This window comes from Esox lucius, chromosome 23 (assembly GCF_011004845.1).
Source record: "Esox lucius isolate fEsoLuc1 chromosome 23, fEsoLuc1.pri, whole genome shotgun sequence".
Taxonomy (NCBI): Eukaryota; Metazoa; Chordata; class Actinopteri; order Esociformes; family Esocidae; genus Esox; species Esox lucius.
The window spans coordinates 23,973,637-23,997,905 of NC_047591.1; the positions used below are offsets into that span (position 1 = coordinate 23,973,637).

A 24,269-nucleotide genomic window follows, 5' to 3' on the forward strand; every position below is an offset into this window, starting at 1 on the left:
AACCTAGTCCTCCCTAGTGAGAAACAATTTTCTCCAACATAGGTAAACAATTATTACTGTTGATAAAATTCCAATGACCTATAATTCTAAAGAAGTAAACTGACTGCAAAAAGAGTTGATGTTTGATTTTTTTTAATTATAAGTTGCTGAAAGCATAACACAAATTTAAAATCCTTCATACTTATTACTAACCTCCTGCTGCCACTAGGGGGCTAAAACCATAAAAGCAAAAACAACTTGCCTGATGATTTTCTGCAGGGTACGTGTAAAAACTCATAGAAAAGCAGTGTGCTTATATATTTGAAATACTACTAATACTTTTCACACTTCGACCATATTTGTATGTGTTATTCAGGTGTATTTCGTAAGAAAATGGCAGTAGATTTAAGGACAAATTAAGGTGTAATTTCTGGGTGAATCTCAGACAATTGCTAAAAAATAAATGAGAATAAAGTAGCTTAGTACAATCTTAAAAATGTTAGGTTATTTGCAGTCATGTATCACAATTGTATTGTTTTAAATTTAAAAGGCAGTGGTCAATACAGAAGGGTTCTCCAGAACAAGACATTATTTGCTGGTCCTTTGCACAAAAACATTGGGACAACGAGAAAGCCTGTGAAAGTTGTGATCACAGGACTACTGACGTCATGGGCGGAAGTGCTATACCCAGCCCAGTTCGTCCCTCAAGCGATGTTTCTGTAGATTCCCTTGGGGCTGGCGAGGTATTTACGCTGGTGGTACAGCTATAACAACCGTCTGTAGCTTAGCAGTTAACGACAACAAGGTGTAACCATGGCCCTTCTGGATCTAGCTATGCAAGGGCTCTCTATCTTTGGATTTATTCTATTTTTCGTTCTGTGGCTTATGCATTTCATGTCAATCATCTATGTGTAAGTATTGGCTGTCCATTTATCTAGCACAGTAGCTGGCTATTTCGTTCAGGTGTGTGAGGTGGTAGCGTTACGGTAACCGAAGTCCGCTTTTGGTTAGGAAGACAAGAAGCCGTGTGTTGTGTCTTGCCAGCTAGCTATTTGTCGAATGACTACATTTTAAACTTCAACTGTAACTTCGCATAGGAATCGTTGGGTACATTTCTTATTAGCTAACCTTAACTAGCCAACTAGCTAGCTTAGCTTAACATTGATTCACTTGTTAGCTTACGTCAGCTGACTAGGTACGGTTAAGTGGGTACCACTACATTGTCCCATGTAACGTTCGTTAACCAGCAAACATGATGGTTTTCTTTCATTGACTGCTATGGTGTTTTCAGTGCTTCCTCGTAGTTATCAAGCTACTGTAGCTTCTATAGTAACAGTGCATCAAGCCAGCGACACTACTACCACTAGGTAGCTTGTTTGCATGACATCGGCGTTTGAATGAGCGCATTAATATGGTCTTTACGTTAGATTAGCTAGCGTAGTTCACTGGCTTGGTATTGAGCTATCATTTCATAGTATAATTGTGTAACGTTACTGATAACTACCACCTTTCATGTTTATCTAAGTTGTTCGTTAGCTAGTGTCTGCTCTTGTGCGGTGTAACCGTTCCGCAGATGCTTAGTGATAGAGCGATTGGTGCTGTAGAGCATAATTTCTGACTCACATCCGTGACAGCTTAACCACACACTAGCGAAATCAGACGGTTAGCCATGCAGGCTTTGTGTTCTAGCTAGGTTTTCATTACATTAATCCCTGTAATATAATGATTTGGCATGGAACCAGTTGGTGACAGACTGATCAGATATAGTCAGACTGTTATATATTGCTCTCCGTAATTATTGGGTCAGAGAAGCATTGTTTATTGTTTTACATCTGTTCTGCAACAGTATAGATTTCAGGTCAAACAGTTACTACAAGGTTATAGTAAAACGGCATTGTTCAAGCCATAACACACCCTCCAACATACCACACAGATGTGGGTATGTGTTGTGGAACTTGGACTGTTCCTGTTTTTTTCCCCTGATCTAGGCTGTACTTGCCATGACTCTGAAATCTGTTAAACGTTCTTTTGTATGTACAAACCACTTTTACTTTTTCTCACTAACTGTGACCTGGTATTCTGTTTTTTGGGACTAAGTTGTGGTTTGCACCTTGCACTGTAGCTCTGCTGTTGAAGTGTAGTTTTTTTCCTTCATTGCGGAGAGAACTTTGGTGAACCACTGTAAATGTCTTCCTTTTGCCTGCCATGTGATTTGCAATTGCTAAACTCACCATACATTTACTTTTGTCATTTAGCAGATGTTCTTATTCTGTAAGTGATTTGCTGTCAGAAATGTAAAACATTTCATACTGCCGCTGCTCTTATGGCCTGTGAGCTACTCAGACCATATCTTCTCTATTTATGATGTTCTAATGGTAGTTTTTGGTAAGCCGAAATGTTTGGCTGTATGCTAATTATTTTATTTTAAAATGTCCTCCTTATAATGCTTACTTGGCCTTTATTGACCCCTCTTTAATTTCCCATGTGACTGACCCTATAACAGACTCCAAATGCAAGCACAAAGTCTAGAATCAAGACTAGATATTGAATGACCTGCCTTGTAGTAGTTTATTGATTAGAATTTTAAAAGTTTGGTGTATTGAATTAAAAAAAAAAGTTCCCTGTCCCAATATTTTCTCAAAGCACTGTACTTTAAGTAGTTACTCCTGTATACACACCGTTTACGCTATAGAGCACATAGGACAATGAAATGTAATTGGTGAATTTCTAACACATTTATTTAGAGTGGATGTGCCAAAAATAGGAGATTGTCATGTGGAATACCGAACCATCGAGGACACATCCTTGGGGTGGGGGGTTCATGGCATGTTACCTGATTGAGCTAATGGACAAAGAGGCTGAATATTATAATGTATCTGTGTGATATATGCATGTGTGGCTAATGGGTTGCTGTTCGTCCTTGAAACTGGCCTTGTCTCTGTGCTGCATGAAGAGAACCAGGCCAGCTGTGGTGAGCCCTGTTCCTCTCAGAGCCAATGTAACGTCCTGTCTTCCTGTTCTTATCCCAGGCTGGCCACATTGGTAAACTGTCTGTTGGTAAATTCATAATATGCCAACGCTGCAGCCTTTGGGTGATTCCATAGATAGGATGTAGGGGTGCTGCAGATTGATGGAGGTGTTTAATGGAGGGGATTGTGGCAGCTGTCTCAGATAAGGAGTGGGAGCTCTCTTTCCTCGTTAATGTTTGTTTTGAAGGCATCTATTTGGGACAGTGTTTCAGGAAACATGCTATCGCTGGCTGAAAGCCAAATTGGACTACACTATAATTCCTGTAGATTAGTTGGTTAATGAAGTAATTGTAATGTGAGATGCTTCTTTCCTCATTTGCTGTTTCCCGAGGTCATAATCATTAGGCACCAAAGTAGGACTTCTGTGCTTGACTGTGACCATTGCGGCCTTTTGTGACTCTTTGATTTGGCTCTGCAAGTTCAACAGATAATGTGGTCGCAGGGGTCAGAGTTCACCTAAATAAACATTTCCTATTTGGAATTTGTCGTACGGTGAAATGCACAAGCCCTGTGATTTCTCTAAAGAAAGTGGCAGCCCTGTTGCAGTTGGAATTAGCAAGTCTCCCCCACATACGCTTGAACCCCGACCTTCACCCGGGCAGCTGATAGCTTCCACAGCCCCTGTTACTACACCCGTCACTGGTGAGGACCGCACAGTTTCTCCTGGCTGTTTACATTCTTTCAGCATGCGGTCACTGCTTTCACTCTGATGCTTTTACCTTTATGTCATTTAACAGAATCTCTTATGCAGAGCGACTTTCGTTGTAAAATAGTTTGCAACTTCCTACAAGTGGTGTGCAGATTGGAATTTTATTTTTGCCATGGTGGAATCTTTTCACCAAACCTATTCTCGGTTATTTGTTTAAATGTTACAAATTCAAATTTCCAAATGAATAACTGACCAACCCTTTAGTGTCCCTATGTTCTTCTGGTAAGCAATGTTTTTTTTTTTTAAATTTTTTTGGTTTTCTGTTGCAACAGGCTGGCCTAATGAGCACAACCCAGCTTCTTGCCACCCTAGTTTGTCTTGTTCTCGGAGTTCATTAGGGCGGGAAAAAAGTGAACTGAAACTTGGTCACATTGTGTGATCGTATTAGTGATACTGCATACACCAGTTGGTTTAGGTGTGATGTTGAACAGGAGTCATGTGAATGACAGGGTGTGTCTTTATGATAATCTGTTGGGCCCTGATCTAAAGTAGGGCCCCCTTAAAGATGCCTTTAGGGACGCAGATGTCAGAGGGACACAGTAGACCGGTTATTTTCATCAGATCTGATTCCACCTAGCACCAGATTAGACTAGAACAGGTGATAAATGTGGATTTCAAAAGCTTTCCTTTAGATTCCTTTGAGGGCTTACTTTTTTCATCTTGTTTTATCGGCGCGCTGTGTACAATGTCATTGCACAAGTGTTGGCTTGATAGAATATTAATTTGTAGAGCCTGTGCAATGAGATGTAGGCTAATGTAATTCTCTCTGCCTGAATGAAGCGTGGCCTTCAAGCAAAGCTTATGTTGCATGTCTCACAGAATGGCTAATGAGGATGCAGGGTTGGGTTGTCACCACCGTTTGTGGTTCCTTTCGTTGGCGCAGGATAACATGTAAATGCATCTAAGCTGCAGGTTTGTTGTTGAATCGCCTACATTTTTAGTTGCGTGTGTGCAAAGGCAATTGTGACACGTAGAGCCCCAAGATGGGTGTGCCTTTTACCAAAATGCAATCTGCAATAGAATCACAGAGTGTCAGTCAAGTTGCCGCGTGCCCCAGCTCCGCCGCGTGCCCCAGCCTCCGCCGCGGTGCCCCAGCTCCGCCGCGTGCCCCCAGCTCCGCCGCGTGCCCCAGCTCCGCCGCGTGCCCCAGCTCCGCCGCGTGCCCCAGCTCCGCCGCGTGCCCACAGCTCCGCCGCGTGCCCCAGCTCCGCCGCGTGCCCCAGCTCCGCCGCGTGCCCCAGCTCCGCCGCGTGCCCCGGATACTTTGGTTCTCCTTCTGCAAAGCACATTGTCCTTTTGTAGTGCCTCAACCACCTGCCACATGTCCTATGGCACATAGGAACTGTTGTCTTCATCAGGGTGGACTTGGTGCTGCCACAATCTGGCAAATTGCGTCAACCGTCATTGTCAGCCATCGTGCTGTTGCCCCGCCCGTGACCGGGCGGAGTCTATAGCGATGGGACGGACCGGTGTAATTTAATGTGGACGAGCTGTAAGGCGAGTGTTTTCCTTCAGAGTCCTTTGTTTTTCACTGATGAGTCAGTCAGTTGTTGTGGGCTTCATAGATTTCCCAGTTTTTCTGGTTGCTGTTACACTCATTTTTCCACCTGAGAACAGCCAACACCTCGGTCCTGCCAGCTCACACCTCCCTCGTGACAGAATCATTACCACTTCAGGGAACACGCCGTCCTGGCGTTCAGCAGGGAACGGAGACAACGCCTGTGTTCTAAATGGTTCCCCTGTTCCAGATGTAGGGTACTAGTGATCTGTGGCCACCGGGAAGTGTTTTGAAACTAAGTGTGACTAGCATTGGGAATTCATGTCCAAAACGCAGAAAGGACACTCCAATCAGAAATGTAACCAATTGATGTGACAAAAAGCGTCGGTTTCTAATGAAATGGATGAACTCTCTGTAATGCAGATTAAACCCAGGTGTTGTTAAAGACACTAAATGAGGTCAGTTTAATTTGTCAGCTACTGAAGGCCTGGGCATTTCACAGACAGTTGAACTCTTCCATCTTCATTCTGTATCTGCACAGTACTCCCAATGGAGGAATACATTTCAGCGCAAGAGAATGTTCCTCAATTCATTATGACAAAACGAAAAGAAAAATGGCCAGTGATGATTGCATTGTCTGGTTCTCCCATAGCCAACTCCTCAGTAGGAAGACCTGTGAAAATGATTTGTATTTGTCTCTTTCCTGTAGCCGACTCCATCTCAATAAGAAGACCAATGACAAGCAGCCGTACAGTAAGCTGACAGGGGTGTCTCTACTGAAGCCTCTTAAAGGAGTCGACCCCAACCTCATCAACAACCTGGAGACATTCTTTGAGCTTGACTACCCCAAGGTAATTCTCATTCTGTAATATCTCTACATCCTAACCCTATTAATAACCTTCTTTGATCTTGACCACCCAAAAGTCCCTCTTGGCAAAAAAGTCCCAACCTTTTACGTACTCTGGGTTTTACTTCCCTTGCGCTGTTGCAGTCCTGTCACATGGTTTTAATCTATCACCTTTTTTTTAGCCAGTTTCAGTCTATCACTAGGGCTGTCACAAATAATTGTGATTAACAATTGAATTGTCTATATTGTATGCAATTTCATCGATCAGAACTTTTAAATGAGTAAGGACAGAGACAAAATTCTCTTGCACAATCAGTTTTATTTGCAAATAGAGAAACGCGTCAAATGCTTACAAACATAATCATCCGAGGAGTCTCTAACTTAATGCATGAACAGTTCGTATTTATAGAGGGAAAAGGGGTGTGGTAAGTTGCTGGCCATCTGTCCTGTGTCACATAGGTTTTACCCAATGGGCGGGCTGTCCCCCCACATATGGGTAACCTCTTGAATTCTAAAGAGCTCTTACAGCACCCGGACAGACAATAGATGCCCTGATGAGTTATACAGATGCGCAGATTAAAGAGTAACCCTTTCATCTGCTGATACCTGTCAATGATGCCCCCTAGGCAAATACCAGATTCCTTTTCTGATTTGAATAAGGGGACTCAGTCCTTTAATCAGTGAATACATTGGTTAGGGACATTTCCACAACAAGTGTTAATTTTATGCCCCTTACAGTGTAAGCCTAATATTATTTTAAGAATTAACCTGGTGGATCCGGAGACGGTTCTTCAGATTTGTGGTGTCAATGCTTTTGATTGCTGCCTTCCTGGAGTAAATATGACAATTCGGCTCCACCAGATGATTGCTTCATTTGGCTTAAAACCAAAATGTGGACCGGAGCAGTGCAGTGTGTTCGGCTTTGGAACTGCCATTAAATCCATGTTGTAAACGGTTGCTCTTCACAAAATGCAACCACAAAGCAATGACATGAATCTTTTTCCCTGTGCATTGTAACATTTCACCTCTCGCTCTGCTGCACGTTAGTATAGTCTAGTTATTTGAAATGGCTCTTACGTAGGCCTTCCTAACATAGCAAAACGTGTTTCAACAAAATGTATTCAGTTAAATTTACAAGGAAGTGTAATTTTATTGTACGTAGGCTTAACTATCCAATAGGATAACCGATATCTTTATATGCGTTGTAATGCGCATTATTTAATGAGAACATGGATAGAAATGACAAAATTCCACTTACTATATTGGTAGAAGTATTTTACACACTCCTGTGTTTTTCTGTTGTTGATCAGACTTGATACAACAAATAGGCGACTGAAACCCATTTGTCTATTAACTAATAATGTTGCGAAATTACAATAATGTTGCATTGCCAAACAGTTCTAAACTAGGTATAAACATGCTGAAATTAAGAAGCACATAACATTCATTATCTTATTACTTTCAGTATTGTATCAAACACTCTGCCGCACCCCAGGGCTAACTGATTGGATGTTTCCAACATCTGTGTTCAACTCTCTTATGATTGGTAACATGATTTTGGAATTGAAATATTGTACGAAAAGAAACGTTGTCATAAAATAATTGCAGTCTTTCTTAAATAATCAGGATCAGGCAATTATGTTATTGCCACAGCCCTATATATCACATTGTTTGGGCTAGTTTCAGTCTATCACATTACAGCCATCTGGGATTCAGTTAAATTTGTTCCAATCTACACAGATACGGTTGAGCGTCACCTGATGATTATGTTGGATTTAAATTCAGAGTGATTTTGGAATGTATTCAGGCCCCTTTTAATTTCTTAACATTTTGTAGTAGATCTAATTTATAATTATGCAACATGGTGGTGTGAGCATCATTCTATGGGATGCTTCTCACAGCAGCCACTGGGAGACTAGTCGAGATTGAGGGAAGAATGAACAGGGCAAAATAAACAGAGGTCCTTGAAGGACCTCTGTGTATTTCCAGAGCATAGAGGGTCTCAGACATGGGTGAATATTCATCTTTCAGCAAGACAACAACCCAAAGCGCACTGCCAAGACAATGCTGGCTGCTGGACAAGTCTGAGTGCCCTTCAGTGGGTCAGTCAAAGCCTGGACCTCCATCCAAATGAGAATATGTGGGAAGAGTTGATAATTGCTGTTTTGCCAAAGGTCCCCATCCAACTTGACAGAGCTTGAGCAATTTTGCAAAGAGGAATAGGCAAGACTTGCTCTGCCCAAAGCTGGTAGAGCCTTATCAAGGCTGTAATTGGTGCCAAAGCTGGTAGAGACTTATCAAGGCTGTAATTGGTGCCAAAGCTGGTAGAGACTTATCAAGGCTGTAATTGGTGCCAAAGCTGGTAGAGACTTATCAAGGCTGTAATTGGTGCCAAAGGTGTCAAATATTGACTGAAGGGGGCGAATATGCAATCAATTGTTTTCTGGCATTTTGTAGATTAAATTTTTCACTCACATTATGGACTTATATTCAATCAAATCTGTTTTGAGTTCATGTTGGAACAGAAAATGTGGAGACCCCCAAGATGACTGAATGCTTGTGAGAGTCAGCCTACCTGAAGAGGAAACTGATGTTCGTTAGTTCCATTTACTCACTGCAGCCAATTAAATATAGGAATGCCTAGAGTTTAAATGATTGGTTCTTGGTACCATGTCGTTGGCACCATGTGGCACATGGCCTTGGTGTATATTTACTATGGAACCAGATTGTAAATATGACACTAGTCCTTCAATAGGTGTTCATACAGACCTGTGGGTTAGTCAACATTAAACCCAATACATATTATATTTCCTCATGAAAGTCACTGGGTGTCGGTTTAGGGTTGGGATTGGCCAGGTTTGAGAGGTTTTCATTCGTTCCGATTATGAAGCTTTATTACAAGAGGCATTTACTCTCATGTGCATGTCTGCTGTTCATTTCACCCTCTTTTCTTACCTCACATGTATGTTTCAGAGTTCTATAGCATTCATACGTGCATCTGATGAGGATGTGATGAGTACTCTAACTGAAACCCCTTACTGTAACCACCGATCATTCTAATATAAATGATCAAAAGTATTACCCTGGTACAAATAAGTATTACCCATGAACATTTACATTTACCAAGTAAATCAGTAGATGAGCTTTCAGCTAGTATTCACTTGCCTAGTCACACTTTTATATTGAATAAAGCATAGGCTGGTCTTAACTAGGTTGTAGCTAGCTGAGGTCAGGCTGGTCTTAACTAGGTTGTAGCTAGCTGATGTCAGGCTGGTCTTGACTAGGTTGTAGCTAGCTGAGGTCAGGCTGGTCTTGACTAGGTTGTAGCTAGCTGAGGTCAGGCTGGTCTTGACTAGGTTGTAGCTAGCTGAGGTCAGGCTTGGTCTTGACTAGGTTGTAGCTAGCTGAGGTCAGGCTGGTCTTGACTAGGTTGTAGCTAGCTGAGGTCAGGCTGGTCTTGACTAGGTTGTAGCTAGCTGAGGTCAGGCTGGTCTTGACTAGGTTGTAGCTAGCTGAGGTCAGGCTGGTCTTGACTAGGTTGTAGCTAGCTGAGGTCAGGCTGGTCTTGACTAGGTTGTAGCTAGCTGAGGTCAGGCTGGTCTTGACTAGGTTGTAGCTAGCTGAGGTCAGGCTGGTCTTGACTAGGTTGTAGCTAGCTGAGGTCAGGCTGGTCTTGACTAGGTTGTAGCTAGCTGAGGTCAGGCTGGTCTTGACTAGGTTGTAGCTAGCTGAGGTCAGGCTGGTCTTGACTAGGTTGTAGCTAGCTGAGGTCAGGCTGGTCTTGACTAGTTGTAGCTAGCTGAGGTCAGGCTGGTCTTGACTAGGTTGTAGCTAGCTGAGGTCAGGCTGGTCTTGACTAGGTTGTAGCTAGCTGAGGTCAGGCTGGTCTTGACTAGGTTGTAGCTAGCTGAGGTCAGGCTGGTCTTGACTAGGTTGTAGCTAGCTGAGGTCAGGCTGGTCTTGACTAGGTTGTAGCTAGCTGAGGTCAGGCTGGTCTTGACTAGGTTGTAGCTAGCTGAGGTCAGGCTGGTCTTGACTAGGTTGTAGCTAGCTGAGGTCAGGCTGGTCTTGACTAGGTTGTAGCTAGCTGAGGTCAGGCTGGTCTTGACTAGGGTGTAGCTAGCTGAGGTCAGGCTGGTCTTGACTAGGTTGTAGCTAGCTGAGGTCAGGCTGGTCTTGACTAGGTTGTAGCTAGCTGAGGTCAGGCTGGTCAGGCACTTCCAAGGCCATACTGGGTCGATCAGATCTTTACAAGTCCCCCAAGTTGTTATGGTCTCTCTATGTCATTGTCTGTCTCTCTGCATCATATTCCTGATTTGACCGTGGACAGAAGAGGAAAATGCTGTCCTCCCTTCATCTGGCCCCTAGGGACAACATGGATGCAGTAGAGCAACTGAACCACTACTCCAGAAACAGGCTAGCTGTCTGTGTCCCTGTCTGTCTGTGTCCCTGTCTGTCTGTGTCCCTGTCTGTCTGTGTCCCTGTCTGTCTGTGTCCCTGTCTGTCTGTGTCCCTGTCTGTCTGTGTCCCTGTCTGTCTGTGTCCCTGTCTGTGTGCTTTGAGTATTCCCCTGCCGTTAGTACCACATGACTGGTAACCCCCCGTCACACTGAAGTCAGCAGAGCATGAGCTGGTCAGGTGACTGTTTTCACTTCCTGGTAGAATGTTAGGGATGTGACCGGCCCCAGTTTTGATCAGAAGAAGTGTAGTATGTGGAATGGATTAAGGCGGTTTGTGCCTTGGTAGCCTGGCTCCTTGAGCCATTTGTCTTGTGCCGTCAAACATGCTGTGATCACATACTTCTAAACCTTCACTTCTGTGCCTTCAAATAATAGAGGGGGGAGTGTTTATATTACATAATATACCTCGGGGCAACAGGTGGCGGCGTACTTCTGACCAATCAAGGTAATCCAATTTAAGTGAAACAGAAGAAAGCTAGGAAATAAACCCCTTTTCGAAGCCCCCCCCCCCCCCCACCCACTTCTGAGGAGGGACGGTAACAATCTAGTAACTACATTTATCAGTTGGAATACACTGATCTTACCCTTTTAACTCTCTTGCCTTGTATTGCGTTGAGCCACTCCTCACTGCTTGCATTAAAACAGTGCTGGATTTGACTAACTGATGAATGAGTAAAATGCAAACATCCACTTAAACACAAATGAATGGAGCCACTGTGGCTTACAGGTGCAGTCTAATATAGTGATTAATGATTGCCTGCTCCAAAAGAATTAGCATTGAAAGTAATTTCACTTTCTGTTTTTGTTTGGTTTATAACTGAACAAGAAAGATATTTAAACTTGGGTCCCTACGTTATACATAATAGGCATTTTTTTTCCTGATGTTATAAATTCGTTTTTTAAATGGTTTAATGGCTTTCATTTATATAATGTTCCAGGGTTATCTGGTTTAAATCATCCTGTCTGGTTTACATCAAACTGAACTTGTTGTTAAGAAAGGGGGACTTTTAAACTCCTCAACAGACCTCCTCAGTTATCACAGACTTCCTCAATTGTCAATTAACACTGCAAAACATCATACAGATCCTCCCCATATAATGCCTTCGGAAAGTATTCACATGCCTTCTCTTCCCCCTCGTATTGTTGTGTTATGGACTTAAATTATATATTAAATCAATTACAAAATTTGCCATCAAACTACAAACAATACCCCATAATGACGAAGCTAGAAATGTGAATTTATAGAAAATAAAACAAATATTGTGCATATTTCATGTAGATAAGTATTCATCCTTCTTTGCCATGACAATCCAAACTGAGATCAAATGCGTCCTGTGTCCCTTGATCTTCCTTGTGATGTTTCTACCATAGTCTATGATATGTGACTACATGATGTGAATTAATGTTCAGGAAGTAAGAAGGTAAAGAGAAGTATAAAGGTAGTCATGCAAAGATGAGTAGCTCTAGCAAAAAGACATCCAAGCCTGTTTCATGTTTGGCGAAATCAACTTCACCAGTGCTCTGCGGTCAATTAGCGCTAAGCTAACTGGCTAGGCAATTTAGCTAACTGTACATGATGTGCAAGTCAGGAAGTCCAGTGCTGCGCATTATATACAGTGGGGAGAACAATATTTGATACACTGCCGATTTGGCAGTTTTTCCCACTTGCAAAGCATGAAGAAGTCACATTTTTATCATAGGTACTCTTCAACTGTGAGTGACGGAATCTAAGAAAAATGATGACATCCAGAAAATCAAATTGTAGGATTTTTAAGTAATTAATTTGCATGTTATTGCATGACATAAGTATTTGATACATCAGAAAAGCAGAACTTAATATTTGGTACAGAAACCTTTGTTTGCAATTACAGAGATCATACGTTTCCTGTAGTTCTTGATCAGGTTTGCACACAATGCAGCAGGGATTTTGGCCCACTCCAGGTCCTTCAGGTTTCGGGGCTGTCGCTGGGCAATACGGACTATCAGCTCCCTCCAAAGATTTTCTATTGGGTGCAAGTCTGGAGACTGGCTAGGCCACTCCAGGACCTTGAGATGCTTCTTACTCCTTAGTTGCCCATGTGTGTTTCGGGTCGTTGTTATGCTGGAAGACCCAGGCCCGACCCAACTTCAATGCTCTTACTGAGGGAAGGAGGTTGTTGGCCAAGATCTCGCGATACATGGCCCCATCCATCCTCCCCTCAATACAGTGCAGTCGTCCTGTCCCCTTTGCAGAAAAGCATCCCCAAAGAATTATGTTTCCACCTCCATGCTTCACAGTTGGGATGGTGTTCTTGGGGTTGTAATCATCCTCCTCCTTCCTCCAAACACGGTGAGTGGAGTTTAGACCACATGACCTTCTCCCATTCCTCCTCTGGATCATCCAGATGGTCATTGGCAAACTTCAGACGGACCTGGACATGTGCTGGTTTGAGCAGGGGGACCTTGCGTGCGCTGCTGGATTTTAATCCATGACGGCGTAATGTGTTACTAATGGTTTTCTTTGAGACTGTGGTCCCAGCTCTCTTCAGGTCATTGACCAGGTCCTGCCGTGTAGTTCTGGGCTGATCCCTCACCTTCCTCATGATCATTGATGCCCCACGGGTGTGAGATCTTGCATGGAGTCCCAGACCGAGGGAGATTGACCATCATCTTGAACTTCTATTTTCTAAGAATTGCACCAACAGTTGTTGCCTTCTCACCAAGCTGCTTGCCTATTGTCCTGTAGCCCATCCCAGCCTTGTGCAGGTCTACCATTTTATCCCTGATAAAGCTCTCTGGTCTTGGCCATTGTGGAGAGGTTGGAGTCTGTTTGATTGAGTGTGTAGACAGGTGTCTTTTATACAGGTAACAAGTTCAAACAGGTGCAGTTAATACAGGTAATGAGTGGAGAACAGGAGGGCTTCTTAAATATGTCTGTGAGATGTCTGTGAGAGCCGGAATTCTTATTGGTTGGTAGGTGATCAAATACTTATGTCATGCAATAAAATGCAAAATCATTATTTAAAAATCATACAATGTGATTTTCTGGATTTTTGTTTTAGTTTCCGTCTCTCACAGTTAAAGTGTACCTATGATAAAAATTACAGACCTCTACATTCTTTGTAAGTAGGAAACATGCAACATCGGCAGTGTATCAAATACTTGTTCTCCCATCTGTATTAAGAAGGTAACACACATTCTGAATCTGAAGTAGATTCTATTCTTATCTCATGCGTCTATTCATTCTGAGTGCAGCTCTACACACACTAAACCGCTAACAGAAATGTCCTGCAGGAAGAATATGGATTTGCATAAGGAGAAGGATCTGAGCAACTTTGACCTAGAGCAATGGAAGAAGGTGGCCTGGTCTGATGAATCACGTTTTCTTTTACGTCATGTGGATGGCTGGGTGCCACTTACCTGGAGAACACATGGCACCAGGATGCACTATGGGAAGATGGCAAGCCGGCAGAGCCAGTGTAATGTTTTGGGAAATGTTCTTCTGGGAAACCTTGGATCCTGCCATTCACGTACCACCTACCTGAGCATTGTTGCAGACCATGTGCACCCTTTCATGGCAACAGTATTCCCTGATGGCATTGGCCTCTTTCAGAAGGATAATGCACCCTGCCACAAAGCAAAAAGGGTTCAGGAATGGTTTGAGGAACGCAAGTTCAAGGTGTTGACTTGGCCTCCAAATTCCCCAGATCTCAATCCAATCTAGCATCTGTGGGATGTACTGGACAAACAGGTCTGATCCATGGAGGCCCCACCTCGCAACTTACAGGAGTTAAAGGATCTGCTGCTGACGTTATGGTGCCAGATACCACAGCACACCTTCAGAGGTCTAGTGGAGTCCATGCCTCGTGTGTGTGTGTGTAATAATGTATGTCTTTCTCTCTCTGTGTCTCAGTATGAGATCCTGATGTGTGTCCAGGACCATGATGACCCAGCTGTTGATGTGTGTAAAAAGCTCCTGGGCAAATATCCCAACGTTGATGCTCGGTTATTTATAGGTAAGTGTCATGTTTTATTTGAACAACAACAATACTCCTCATTCCATCAAGACAGTAGAATATATATAATATTTTATTTCTTTTGGAGACTGCACCCTTTTCTGTATGTAGGGGCCAGGTTAGGTGTGGTCAGCTTAGGTTGGGTGTCATCTGCATTTATACATCCAGTCAGAATGATACTGATTGAACAAACTGTCAAGAACAGTTGGCCCTTATCCAGTTATCGGCAGTGGCCTGCTACAGAATGGCATTTTTCATGATTTTGGCAGTTATTTCTCAAGGATGCTTTTGGATCTCTAAAACGTCGGCAGTCCTTCCTCCAAACGACCAGTCTGTGGATTACATTTTGATGAGAACATAGCCTTCCTCTTTCGTAATCATTTAAAACAAGCTGCTTACAAACCTCTGATTCTGTTGGGTTGCATTTTAGTATAAATTGACTTGTCAGCCCAGCTGTTAGGAGTGACTGGTGGGTTGTAGCGGGCATCCCTAAACCTTCCCTAAACCTTCCCTAAACCTTCCCTAAACCTTCCGTTCTATCTGTGGTGGAACTATTCCAGGAAGTCTTTTAGTAAGTTTTGTTTCTCCATAAATCTTGTTCTGTGAACTCCATGTTTCCTGCTTTTTCATTTGTCAGTCTAGGATTCATCTATACGGTATATTCCTGGAATTTCATCTAACTTTTATTAGCATGGGTCATGTGGAGATGACAAATCTCTTACAGAGAGTCCTAAATAAACACATTAAAACACTCCTGGATTTCTACAGTATTTCTGTCTCCCTGTAGCTCACCGCTGGCTGGCCTCTGAAGCGATTTAAATAAAGACATGACCTAGTCCTATTAAAAAATTAAACTGTTCAAAAGATGTTAACATGTTGCTGCCCTGACATCAATCTCATGCTTTTGCTCAGACGACTAATACATCCTGTTCTCTTTGTGATCCCCTGCAATCCAAAGGACAGGATGTGAACCAATACAAAAAAGTTTTTTTGATGGAATGTCTTATGATAACTGGTTCATGACTAAGTCTGACGAACATGGTCATAGGTGTGAGGCAAACCAAGGGGAAACTGTACAGTATGTCATTATGTTTCCTCTGCCAGGTGGGAAGAAAGTTGGCATCAATCCCAAGATTAACAATCTCATGCCTGGCTATGAGGTGGCTAAATATGACCTGGTGTGGATCTGTGACAGTGGAATTCGAGGTAGGTCATTAACTCTGTCCCAAATGACACCCTGCATAGTGGTCCAAACTAGTGCATGACATATGGAATGGACACATTGGACTCATTCTTACTCTTATTTCATGATGAAGTGTGAATGAAGAAACCCAGGGTCTTTACCTCAGCCTGGAGGCTCCAGTCAGCTAGCTTTTTGAACCTTGAACAAATAAAGCTTAACATACAGAATCGCATAGAAACATATCTATACTTTAGACAGGATAGAAGTTAATTGATATCCCATATCCTGTCCTGTAAAAAGCCCTTTGTGACAATCGTTGATGAATGAAGTGAGCCACTGTTTGTGGATGAGGGGGTTGGTTAATTAACATGTTGTGGATGAGGGGGTGGATGAGGGGGTTGGTTAATTAACATGTTGCTCTTCCGCCAGTGAAACAGGACACCCTGACTGACATGGCCAACCAGATGACTGAGAACGTGGGTTTGGTTCATGGCCTTCCTTATGTGGCCGACAGACAAGGCTTCGCCGCCACGCTGGAACAGGTGAGCGTCCACACTAACCACCCCCGCCCGACTCCCTGTCACCGGTCGAACCGCCCCCCCCCCCCCCCCCCCCCCCCCCCCCCCACCCCCCCTCCCCCCCCCGACTCCCGTCACCCGGTCGAACCGCAACCCCCCGCCCGACTCCCTGTCACCCCGGTCGAACCGCACCCCCCCCCCCCCCCCCCCCCTCCCCCCCACCCCCCCCCCCCCCCCCCCCCCCCGACTCCCTGTCACCCGGTCGAACCGCACCCCCCCCCCCCCCGACGCTTGTCACCGGTCGAACCGCCCCCCCCCCCCCCCCCCCCCCCACCCCCCCCCCCCCCCCCGACTCCCTGCCCCCCCCCCCCCCCCCCCCGCCCCCCCCTCCCCCCCACCCCCCCCCCCCCCCCCCCCGACTCCCTGTCACCCGGTCGAACCGCAACCCCCCCCGCCCGACTCCCTGTCACCCGGTCGAACCGCACCCCCCCCCCCCCCCCGACTCCCTGTCACCCGGTCGAACCGCAACCCCCCCCCCCCGACTCCCTGTCACCCGTCGAACCGCCCCCCCCCCCCCCCCCCCCCCCCCCCCCCGACTCCCTGTCAGAGATGTGAATGATTTGGACAGGCTTGTGCCTTTCCGCTATAATCAAGGTCATGGCTGTCTCTGGACTGGCCCGGCCGGTTTCCCAAGGTCCTGGCCAGTGGAGACATTAGCAGCCTTATCTGCAATGCAGCCATCTGTTCAGTTTCTTGGAATGTTTTGGTACATGTCGTCATGAGAACCCACATCCACTCTTCATCCCGCTCTCTGAGTGAAGCCCAGGCCTTATTTAGCTGGTGGGAATCTCCTGGCGTGGAGTTTGATCTCTATGGATGCCCCCCCCCCCCCCCAACGCTGAGCACCAGCGCTGGGATGATACCTGGTGGTTACAGCTGTCGTCCCAAATGGCGCCACTATTATGAAGTGCACTGCTTTGGACCCGGGCTGTCTGTCCTAACAGGTGTACTTCGGCACGTCCCACCCACGCTCCTACATCTCGGCCAAACGTGGACGGTATAAAGTGTGTGACAGGAATGTCTTGCCTGATGAGGAAAGATGTCCTGGACCAGGCGGGCGGGCTCATAGCCTTTGCTCAGTACATCGCTGAGGACTACTTCATGGCTAAGGCCATAGCCGACAGGTATCATAAAATATCCCAGACAACGCTGTGGCATCACACTCCTCCCATTCATCCATTGGTCCTTTATCCTAAACTACAGTTGGACAATAATCATGGAAGTGATCGCAGATGAACTTACTCTTTCCCTTGTTCTGTTCCTTTTTCCCACAGGGATGGAAGTTCTCAATGGCAACGCAGGTGGCCATGCAGAACTCTGGGTCCTACTCCATTGCTCAGTTTCAGTCCGCATGATCAGGTGAACTACTACTCAACCATGGTCCTACAGTTTAGCCAGCTGTCAGCCTCCACTCCGGGGGGGTTTAGCAGCTGTCAGCATCAAATACGGGGGTTTAGCCAGCTGTCAGCCTCCACTCCGGGGGTTTAGGCCAGCTGTCAGCCTCCACTCCGGGGGTTTAGACAGGGACTGTGGGGTTGTTGCTCCTTGTGCTTCACTGATTAACAGAAATTGAGTTGGATAGCTTAGTCCAAGATTATTTTAACATGGGCCGTTATTTCAGAAGGCCAGTGTTGCTGTTTGACTCCTAATTATCAAACGTCCAGCCTGCAATGTCTATACAAACTCTTCAGGTCTACGAAACCATTCCCAACAACAACACTAATAAATCCAGCTTGATGAAACCGATTTTTAAAACCTGCTCAGGTTTATATTTTAATCATATAGTTCAAACAGGCCAGACTATCTGTTCAATATCTCAGTAGAGGGCTTTACTTCCTGCTTTACTGTTAGGCTGGCATGGTAGTGATCCTACTGTCTGATTTGGGACGCTAATATGGCTGAGCTCGCCTGTTCTGCTGGATCTCATTCTGTGGTCTCCTCGTCTTCCTCAGGTGGGCAAAGCTTCGTATCAACATGCTCCCAGCCACCATCTGTGAGCCCATCTCGGAGTGTTTCGTGGCCAGCCTCATCATTGGCTGGGCGGCACATCACATGTTCCATTGGGATATTATGGTGTTCTTCATGTGTCACTGCTTGGCCTGGTTCATCGCTGACTACATCCAGCTCAGAGGAGTCAGGTATGGGGACCAAATATGCACGCCCCCCCGCACGGACCGACATACAGACACCCCCACTCCACTGATTTTTTGTTTTCCTGTGAACCCCACAGGGCGGAGCGCCTGCCTTTTCCAAGTTGGACTACGCTGTGGCCTGGTTCATCAGGGAGTCCATGACATCCAGATCTTCCTGTCAGCCCTCTGGGACCCCCACTATCAGCTGGCGTACGGGACGTTACCGGTTACGATTGTGGGGGTACGGCAGAGGAGGTCCTGGACGTATAGCTGGCTTCCTGGGGTCCCATCTGAAGCGATGTGGAACCTGGGTCCCATCTGAAGGGATGTGGAACCTGGGTCCCATCTGAAGGGATGTGGAACCTGGGTCCCATAGCCCCGGGCCAGAGACAATACCAGGCCCTGACTGAACCGCACCCCAAACGGCTTCTTAGTCCCCATATAGTGGACTACTTCTGATCAAGGCACATGTAGTGTGCAAAAGTAGGGCACTAAATAGGGAGTAGTGTTCCCTTTTGGATGCAGTCCCAGAAAGAGATGGTAACAATGAGTGATAGATGGAAGAAAATATCGAATTTCATATCGAATTCATTTAAATGAAGAAGAAGAAAAAAAAAAGAAGAAAAAAAAAAAGGAATTCTCTACTGTTTGACCATTTTTTAACCTGTGTGTTAATGTTTAGATTATTTATGTTACTGGTGCATTTTTCCCCCTTTTTATTTTAAACTCTCGCTCTTAAGATGGTCGTTCTCCCCTAACCAAGGAAGCAGAAGCCAGTTCTCTGTCCAGCCTGCGGTGGAGAGAGGGGTGAATCCCCCAGGTCCATCTTCAGTCATCGTCTTTTTTTTAAATGACAATTGCTGATGGTCCAAACGTATGGATTCTCTTTGTCAATTAAAATGTCTTACGGTCTGACTTTCAAGCACCAGGGTCTTTCTGCTCACTACACCCACGCTGAGATTGCTGGGTGTTTTCAACAGGCTGTGTCCCAAATGCTACCCAATTATCCAGATGGAGTCCTGCTTCTGAGCGGGGCCTGGGGTGTGGCATTTGGGACGCATCCTCGGTCTGGATGCTATTGGTCTGATCTGTGGTTATCTGAGCCAATTAGTTTACACCATTGCGGTTGTGTATTGTTTATGTCTTGAGAGCCGGGGGGACAGATCTTTCCTAACAGCGCTATAACATACTGGTCTGAAACCATCCATTTGCGTGTGGGTCGTGGATGAATTAGTGCTGGTTGGAACCAAGGGTACGCACCCCTTCACTGCAGTCCGAAGTTAAGCTCTCTGTTCCTGAAGGTTGTAAAATATTGCCATGTCAGTTCTGTATTTTAATTTAAATTTTTAATGGAACATCTTGTGATTGGAAGATCCTTCTCTTCTTAACTAGTCCTGTCAAGTTGTTCTCTATCGAATGATCTGAACGCCACTTGACCCTGGATAGTCTCCCTTAGTCACCAAGGCCTAAGCATTTAAAAAAACACTCACTTCCTTAATTTGAGAACGAGAGTTATTTTGGTGAAGGTGGGTCGTCCATATGTTTCATGTAATTAGTGTCATTAGTGTGTCAGGGCTTCTTGGTCCTGTTCTACCACTGTGAAGGGTTCAGCGTGAGACTGCAGAGCAGTGAGGCATCTATACTCTGTTCTACCACTGTGAAGGGTTCATCGTTTGGGGAAAAGCCCACGACATGGAGAGGTACAAATTAAAAGCAAATAGTTTTTATATGGATAGGATTGTTCCGGAGTAACACCAGATCACACTGACATGGCAGATATGAAGTCTCACTGAACCCCCCCCCCCCCCCCCCCCCCCTATTATTCAGTGATGGGTTATCCTCATGGTGACAGAAAGCAAATGGCCCCCATTCAGCCTCCCTCCCCTCTGCCCCCCCCCCCCTTCCTGTTTCACAATGTTGAACCCAGAAAGTCCCATGCTTGTGTTCCGAATGAACTTCTTGTCTCTTTAGTGCACTATATTGGATGAGCTTAGTCTCTATGTAGGGGATAGGATGCTATTTATGGACCGGGGCCAGTCATTACATTGGTGAGTCAGAGTCCCAATCAGGTCAGGGGAGAGGAGACGGACATGTTTCCTGTGTTTTGGAGATGTAGAGAAGACCAGCTGTCCTGATGACAAAGTTGAAACCTAAATAGCCTTCGGTACTGGCCTGGTATGATCCCACAACGTTCCAAACCAGGCTAAAGGTTTGGTATTCCATTGAATGTACCTCATGGCTCATGTTGATATTCCGCTGTTTGAATTAAGTATCGGGATGGCATGGTGGGTCTGTTGTCAGTCACTCAAGACAATCCAACCGGCACGTTTAGTTTGAATCCAATCTGTCGATGTGCCCAGGATGATTTCCAATATAAGGCCCCACTGTTGACAGGAGCATTATGGGGACTCCGGTCAAAAGGAGGGCCCTACGATGGGGGTTAGGGGGCCGTTTGGGTCATGGCGTCCAATTAAAAAGCGGGACCAAAAGTGACAGTAATAATACATTTCCACCCCTCGGACACTGTGCTGTATTTCACTAAAACAGGATGTCAAGGGGGGGTTTCTCCGGTCTCGTCTTTGAAACATTTCAGATTTGCTATGGAAAAGCTTGTGTTTAAATGAACATTGTTTTGTGGTTCATTGAGATTTGAGACAATTGCAGAATGTAATAATGTGAATTAATGTTAGCTGTGCAGTTATGGCTGGCTGTGTCACCATGGTGGACTCTGCTGTAGTTGCAGGGAACCACTGGAAGGGTAGAACAGGCTGCATCCCAATTCACACTCCTACCCTTGTTTAGTCCACTACATGGGACACGCCCTGGTGAAGAGTAGTGCAGTAAATAGGGAGACCGGTAGTCATCGGGGGTGCAGTGTTAGTGGGACATCTGGTTTTGACCATCAAGGCTAGAGTCTGACTGCTGGTCTCTGTCCTCTTGTTGTCTGGTCTCATAACAAAGCATTTTCTGTTCAGTCCATTCAACCCAGTGTTGTGTGTGTGTGTGTGTGTGTGTGTGTGTGTGTGTGTGTGTGTGTGTGTGTGTGTGTGTGTGTGTGTGTGTGTGTGTGTGTGTGTGTGTGTGTGTGTGTGTGTGTGTGTGTGTGTGTGTGTGTGTGTGTGTGTGTGTGTGTGTGTGTGTTAAATGAGAAAAGAAAGCAGTTGTGTTGTTACTGCCATGTAATTTGGGGAACTGGACTCGTCTTTCTGTTGCCGCTCACGCCACATCTATAAATGCGTGTGTGCAACTGTGTGCGACGACTGGTGGCCTTTGTGTGTGTGGACATGTACTCCAACAGTCTTCGCTTAGTAGTTAAAACTGTGTTTCAGCCTCCTGGTCAAATGACTGCTCGGTTTCATTGGATTAGCAACTCTAGCAGACTGAGCTGTGAAGCCAAGAATGCCGAAAGCTGACTGACTGTCTAGCTGGCTGACTGACAGTTCCTGCCAGGCTGCTGTAGCGGACCACAGCATCGGTGTGTCCAAAACCACACCCTGTTCACTAATCTAATTCACTACTGTTCCCCAGTGCGGGCCTATAGGGCTCCATCATAATCTAAGGGCGATCGGCCCATTCTGGCTTTGACATGGCTTCTTACCATTGGTCCAGTTGGAAGTAGTCCACTTCTGTAGGGATTAGGGTGCATTTTGGGATTTATAGACTCTGTCCACTTCAGCATGAAGGCTCCAGTCTAATATTATGGTCTGGTCATGATCCACCACTCATGGTGTCTTTTTAAAGAGTGTAGATTCTATTTTTCTTTTCTTTTTTTAAGACTTCTAATGTATATTTATGCAGTTTGGTTGAAACCCTTACAAGCACTGCTTTGATGTGTAATTTATTTAAAGTTTGAACATGATGATGTTGATAATGATGATATTTCCCCCAAATGTTGAAGGTATTGAATCCATTAGCAGTGACGAAGCAAAAGGCTAGACAAATATCTGTGATAAAAAAAACAAAAAACTTCTCAGTTTTGTTTTATATGAATTGTTTACTTCTGTATTGTACCATAAAGCAGAACAGCTGGAAACTCTCATAGCAGGAGAAAATAAAGCTTTATCAAACCAGACCACAGCCTTCATTGTAAAATAATTGTGATATAAACATAGCTGTGTGTGGTTGTTTATTCTGGGAACGCACAGGAATGTTAAGTCTCCATCCATCACAAGACACCAAGCTTTCAGTTTGCATCACATTACTCCTCTGCATAATGTCTGCTTTAGGTAAATGCTCTGTAATCACATCCCATGCTGGCCTCTGTTGATAAGAGCCTTTCAGCCTGGGCTTCTATTATAAAGTCCCCGCCTGACAAATCCAGTAAGACACAGGGAAACATGCGACCACTTCAGTTAGTTCATTTTACTGTAAGATCCATTTGATTTCCTTTTCTACGCCCAAACATTTGATGGTGGTGCGACCTAAGGAATGTGACTCGTCAGACTCCTTCGATTACATTCACCAGCAGGACGGCTGTTTCACCATCCCCAGGTCCATTTGCACAGCACTGCTAGGTCAGTCAGCAGATTGGCTCCACATTCAGACCTGGACTGAGACATCTCTGAGGCCTCACAATTCTGCCTTTTCCTCTAACTGCTATCGCACCGAAGCATGCTAATGTGAATGTAAAAGGTTAAAAATATCTCCTCTGTGTGGACTGTGGGGAAGATGTAAATTGTAACGGTCTGTTTAGTCTGCATTCAGTTTTGCCAGCGAGGATTTGACAAACTGAGGGAAACGTATATTTGCTTCCACCCAGTATTTGGGGGATGGTTTTGGGCACGGCTGTTGGTGTTCTGATGGTGCTCTTGGAATGTACAACGTGTTTGTCATGAGCCCTGAGAGGAAAACATCTCAGAACGGGATAGCTTCTGCCCATCACTAGTGTTCCTGGTAACTGATGAATTTCCAGGCAACCTTTAATTATTTTAGCGTAGTAGGAAGTTGGCCTTTTTTCTTTTATGCAAAGACTGTTCTGCAAAACAACTAAGTCAATCAGTTAAACTCAAGAATTTTTGAAACACTATGGATCAATGTGAAACTGTTAAACTAAGGGAACGTGAAAGGTGAAAAAATTTCCAAGCCGCTTAGCTTTTTGAATTCCAGGGATAGCTAACATTGTCACATGTGTAAGAGTCTTAGGCAGGCTATACATCCCATGATCAGATCTGTGAACCAAACACCACCCAAAAGGGTCCATGGGGAATAAAACACCACTTGGTATCCAAAACTGCTCTGCTAAATTTAAGACCAGTCACATGTTATGTAGTCAAATGCTACCAGATTGTAAGTTTTACTTTATTCATCTGTAGAATTATGAAAATCTAATTTATTTAGTAATTATTGAGTGGATGTGTCCTGCAGGTATCTCTGTCCAGTTATCAGGAAACACTGCTATCAGGCACATGCATTCATTTTAGTTTGCGGTAAAAGACACTGTAATACTAAAGTGGTGAGTCATCTTTCCAGAAAATACAAAACCAGATCATGCAGTTATTTATGGTGTCCTGTTTGGTTCCTTCAGAATGTCACTGGATGAGCTTGGCCTTTTTTAAAGGGACAATGACTGTCTGTACTGCTGTGTTGAGTCATTGACTGAGTTAATCTAGGATCAATGCCCCTCTTAGGAACATTTCTCCATGCATGTTCAATGTGGAACTAGTATTCCAGGACTAGATGTAATCTAGGCCAGGGAAATGGGCCTTTATGATTAACAGGGGTCAAGGGTCAACAGTAGTCAAGTTAAGGGGGGCGTTGCCTTAAAAGAAAGAGGCACACAGAAGAGAACAGATGCATAGAGCTTTTTAGTGGCAAGCAGCTTGATTGGGCTGAAGGATAGTCAGTGCAGAGCTGTTTTTG

The 24,269-nt window shown here is 44.8% G+C and overlaps 1 protein-coding gene across 1 annotated transcript; it reads left to right on the forward strand.

Annotated features, from left to right (window-relative positions):
* The first annotated feature begins 566 nt into the window (after positions 1-566).
* Positions 567-19,631, forward strand: ugcg (UDP-glucose ceramide glucosyltransferase). The gene is given in 11 exon segments (XM_034290039.1): positions 567-890; positions 5,925-6,066; positions 14,415-14,517; positions 15,622-15,723; positions 16,130-16,242; positions 17,223-17,264; positions 17,266-17,402; positions 17,552-17,629; positions 18,222-18,414; positions 18,506-18,643; positions 18,645-19,631. Coding segments are annotated over 11 exon segments (1,182 nt in total). The 5' UTR covers positions 567-792; the 3' UTR covers positions 18,681-19,631.
* Positions 19,632-24,269: the final 4,638 nt, after the last annotated feature.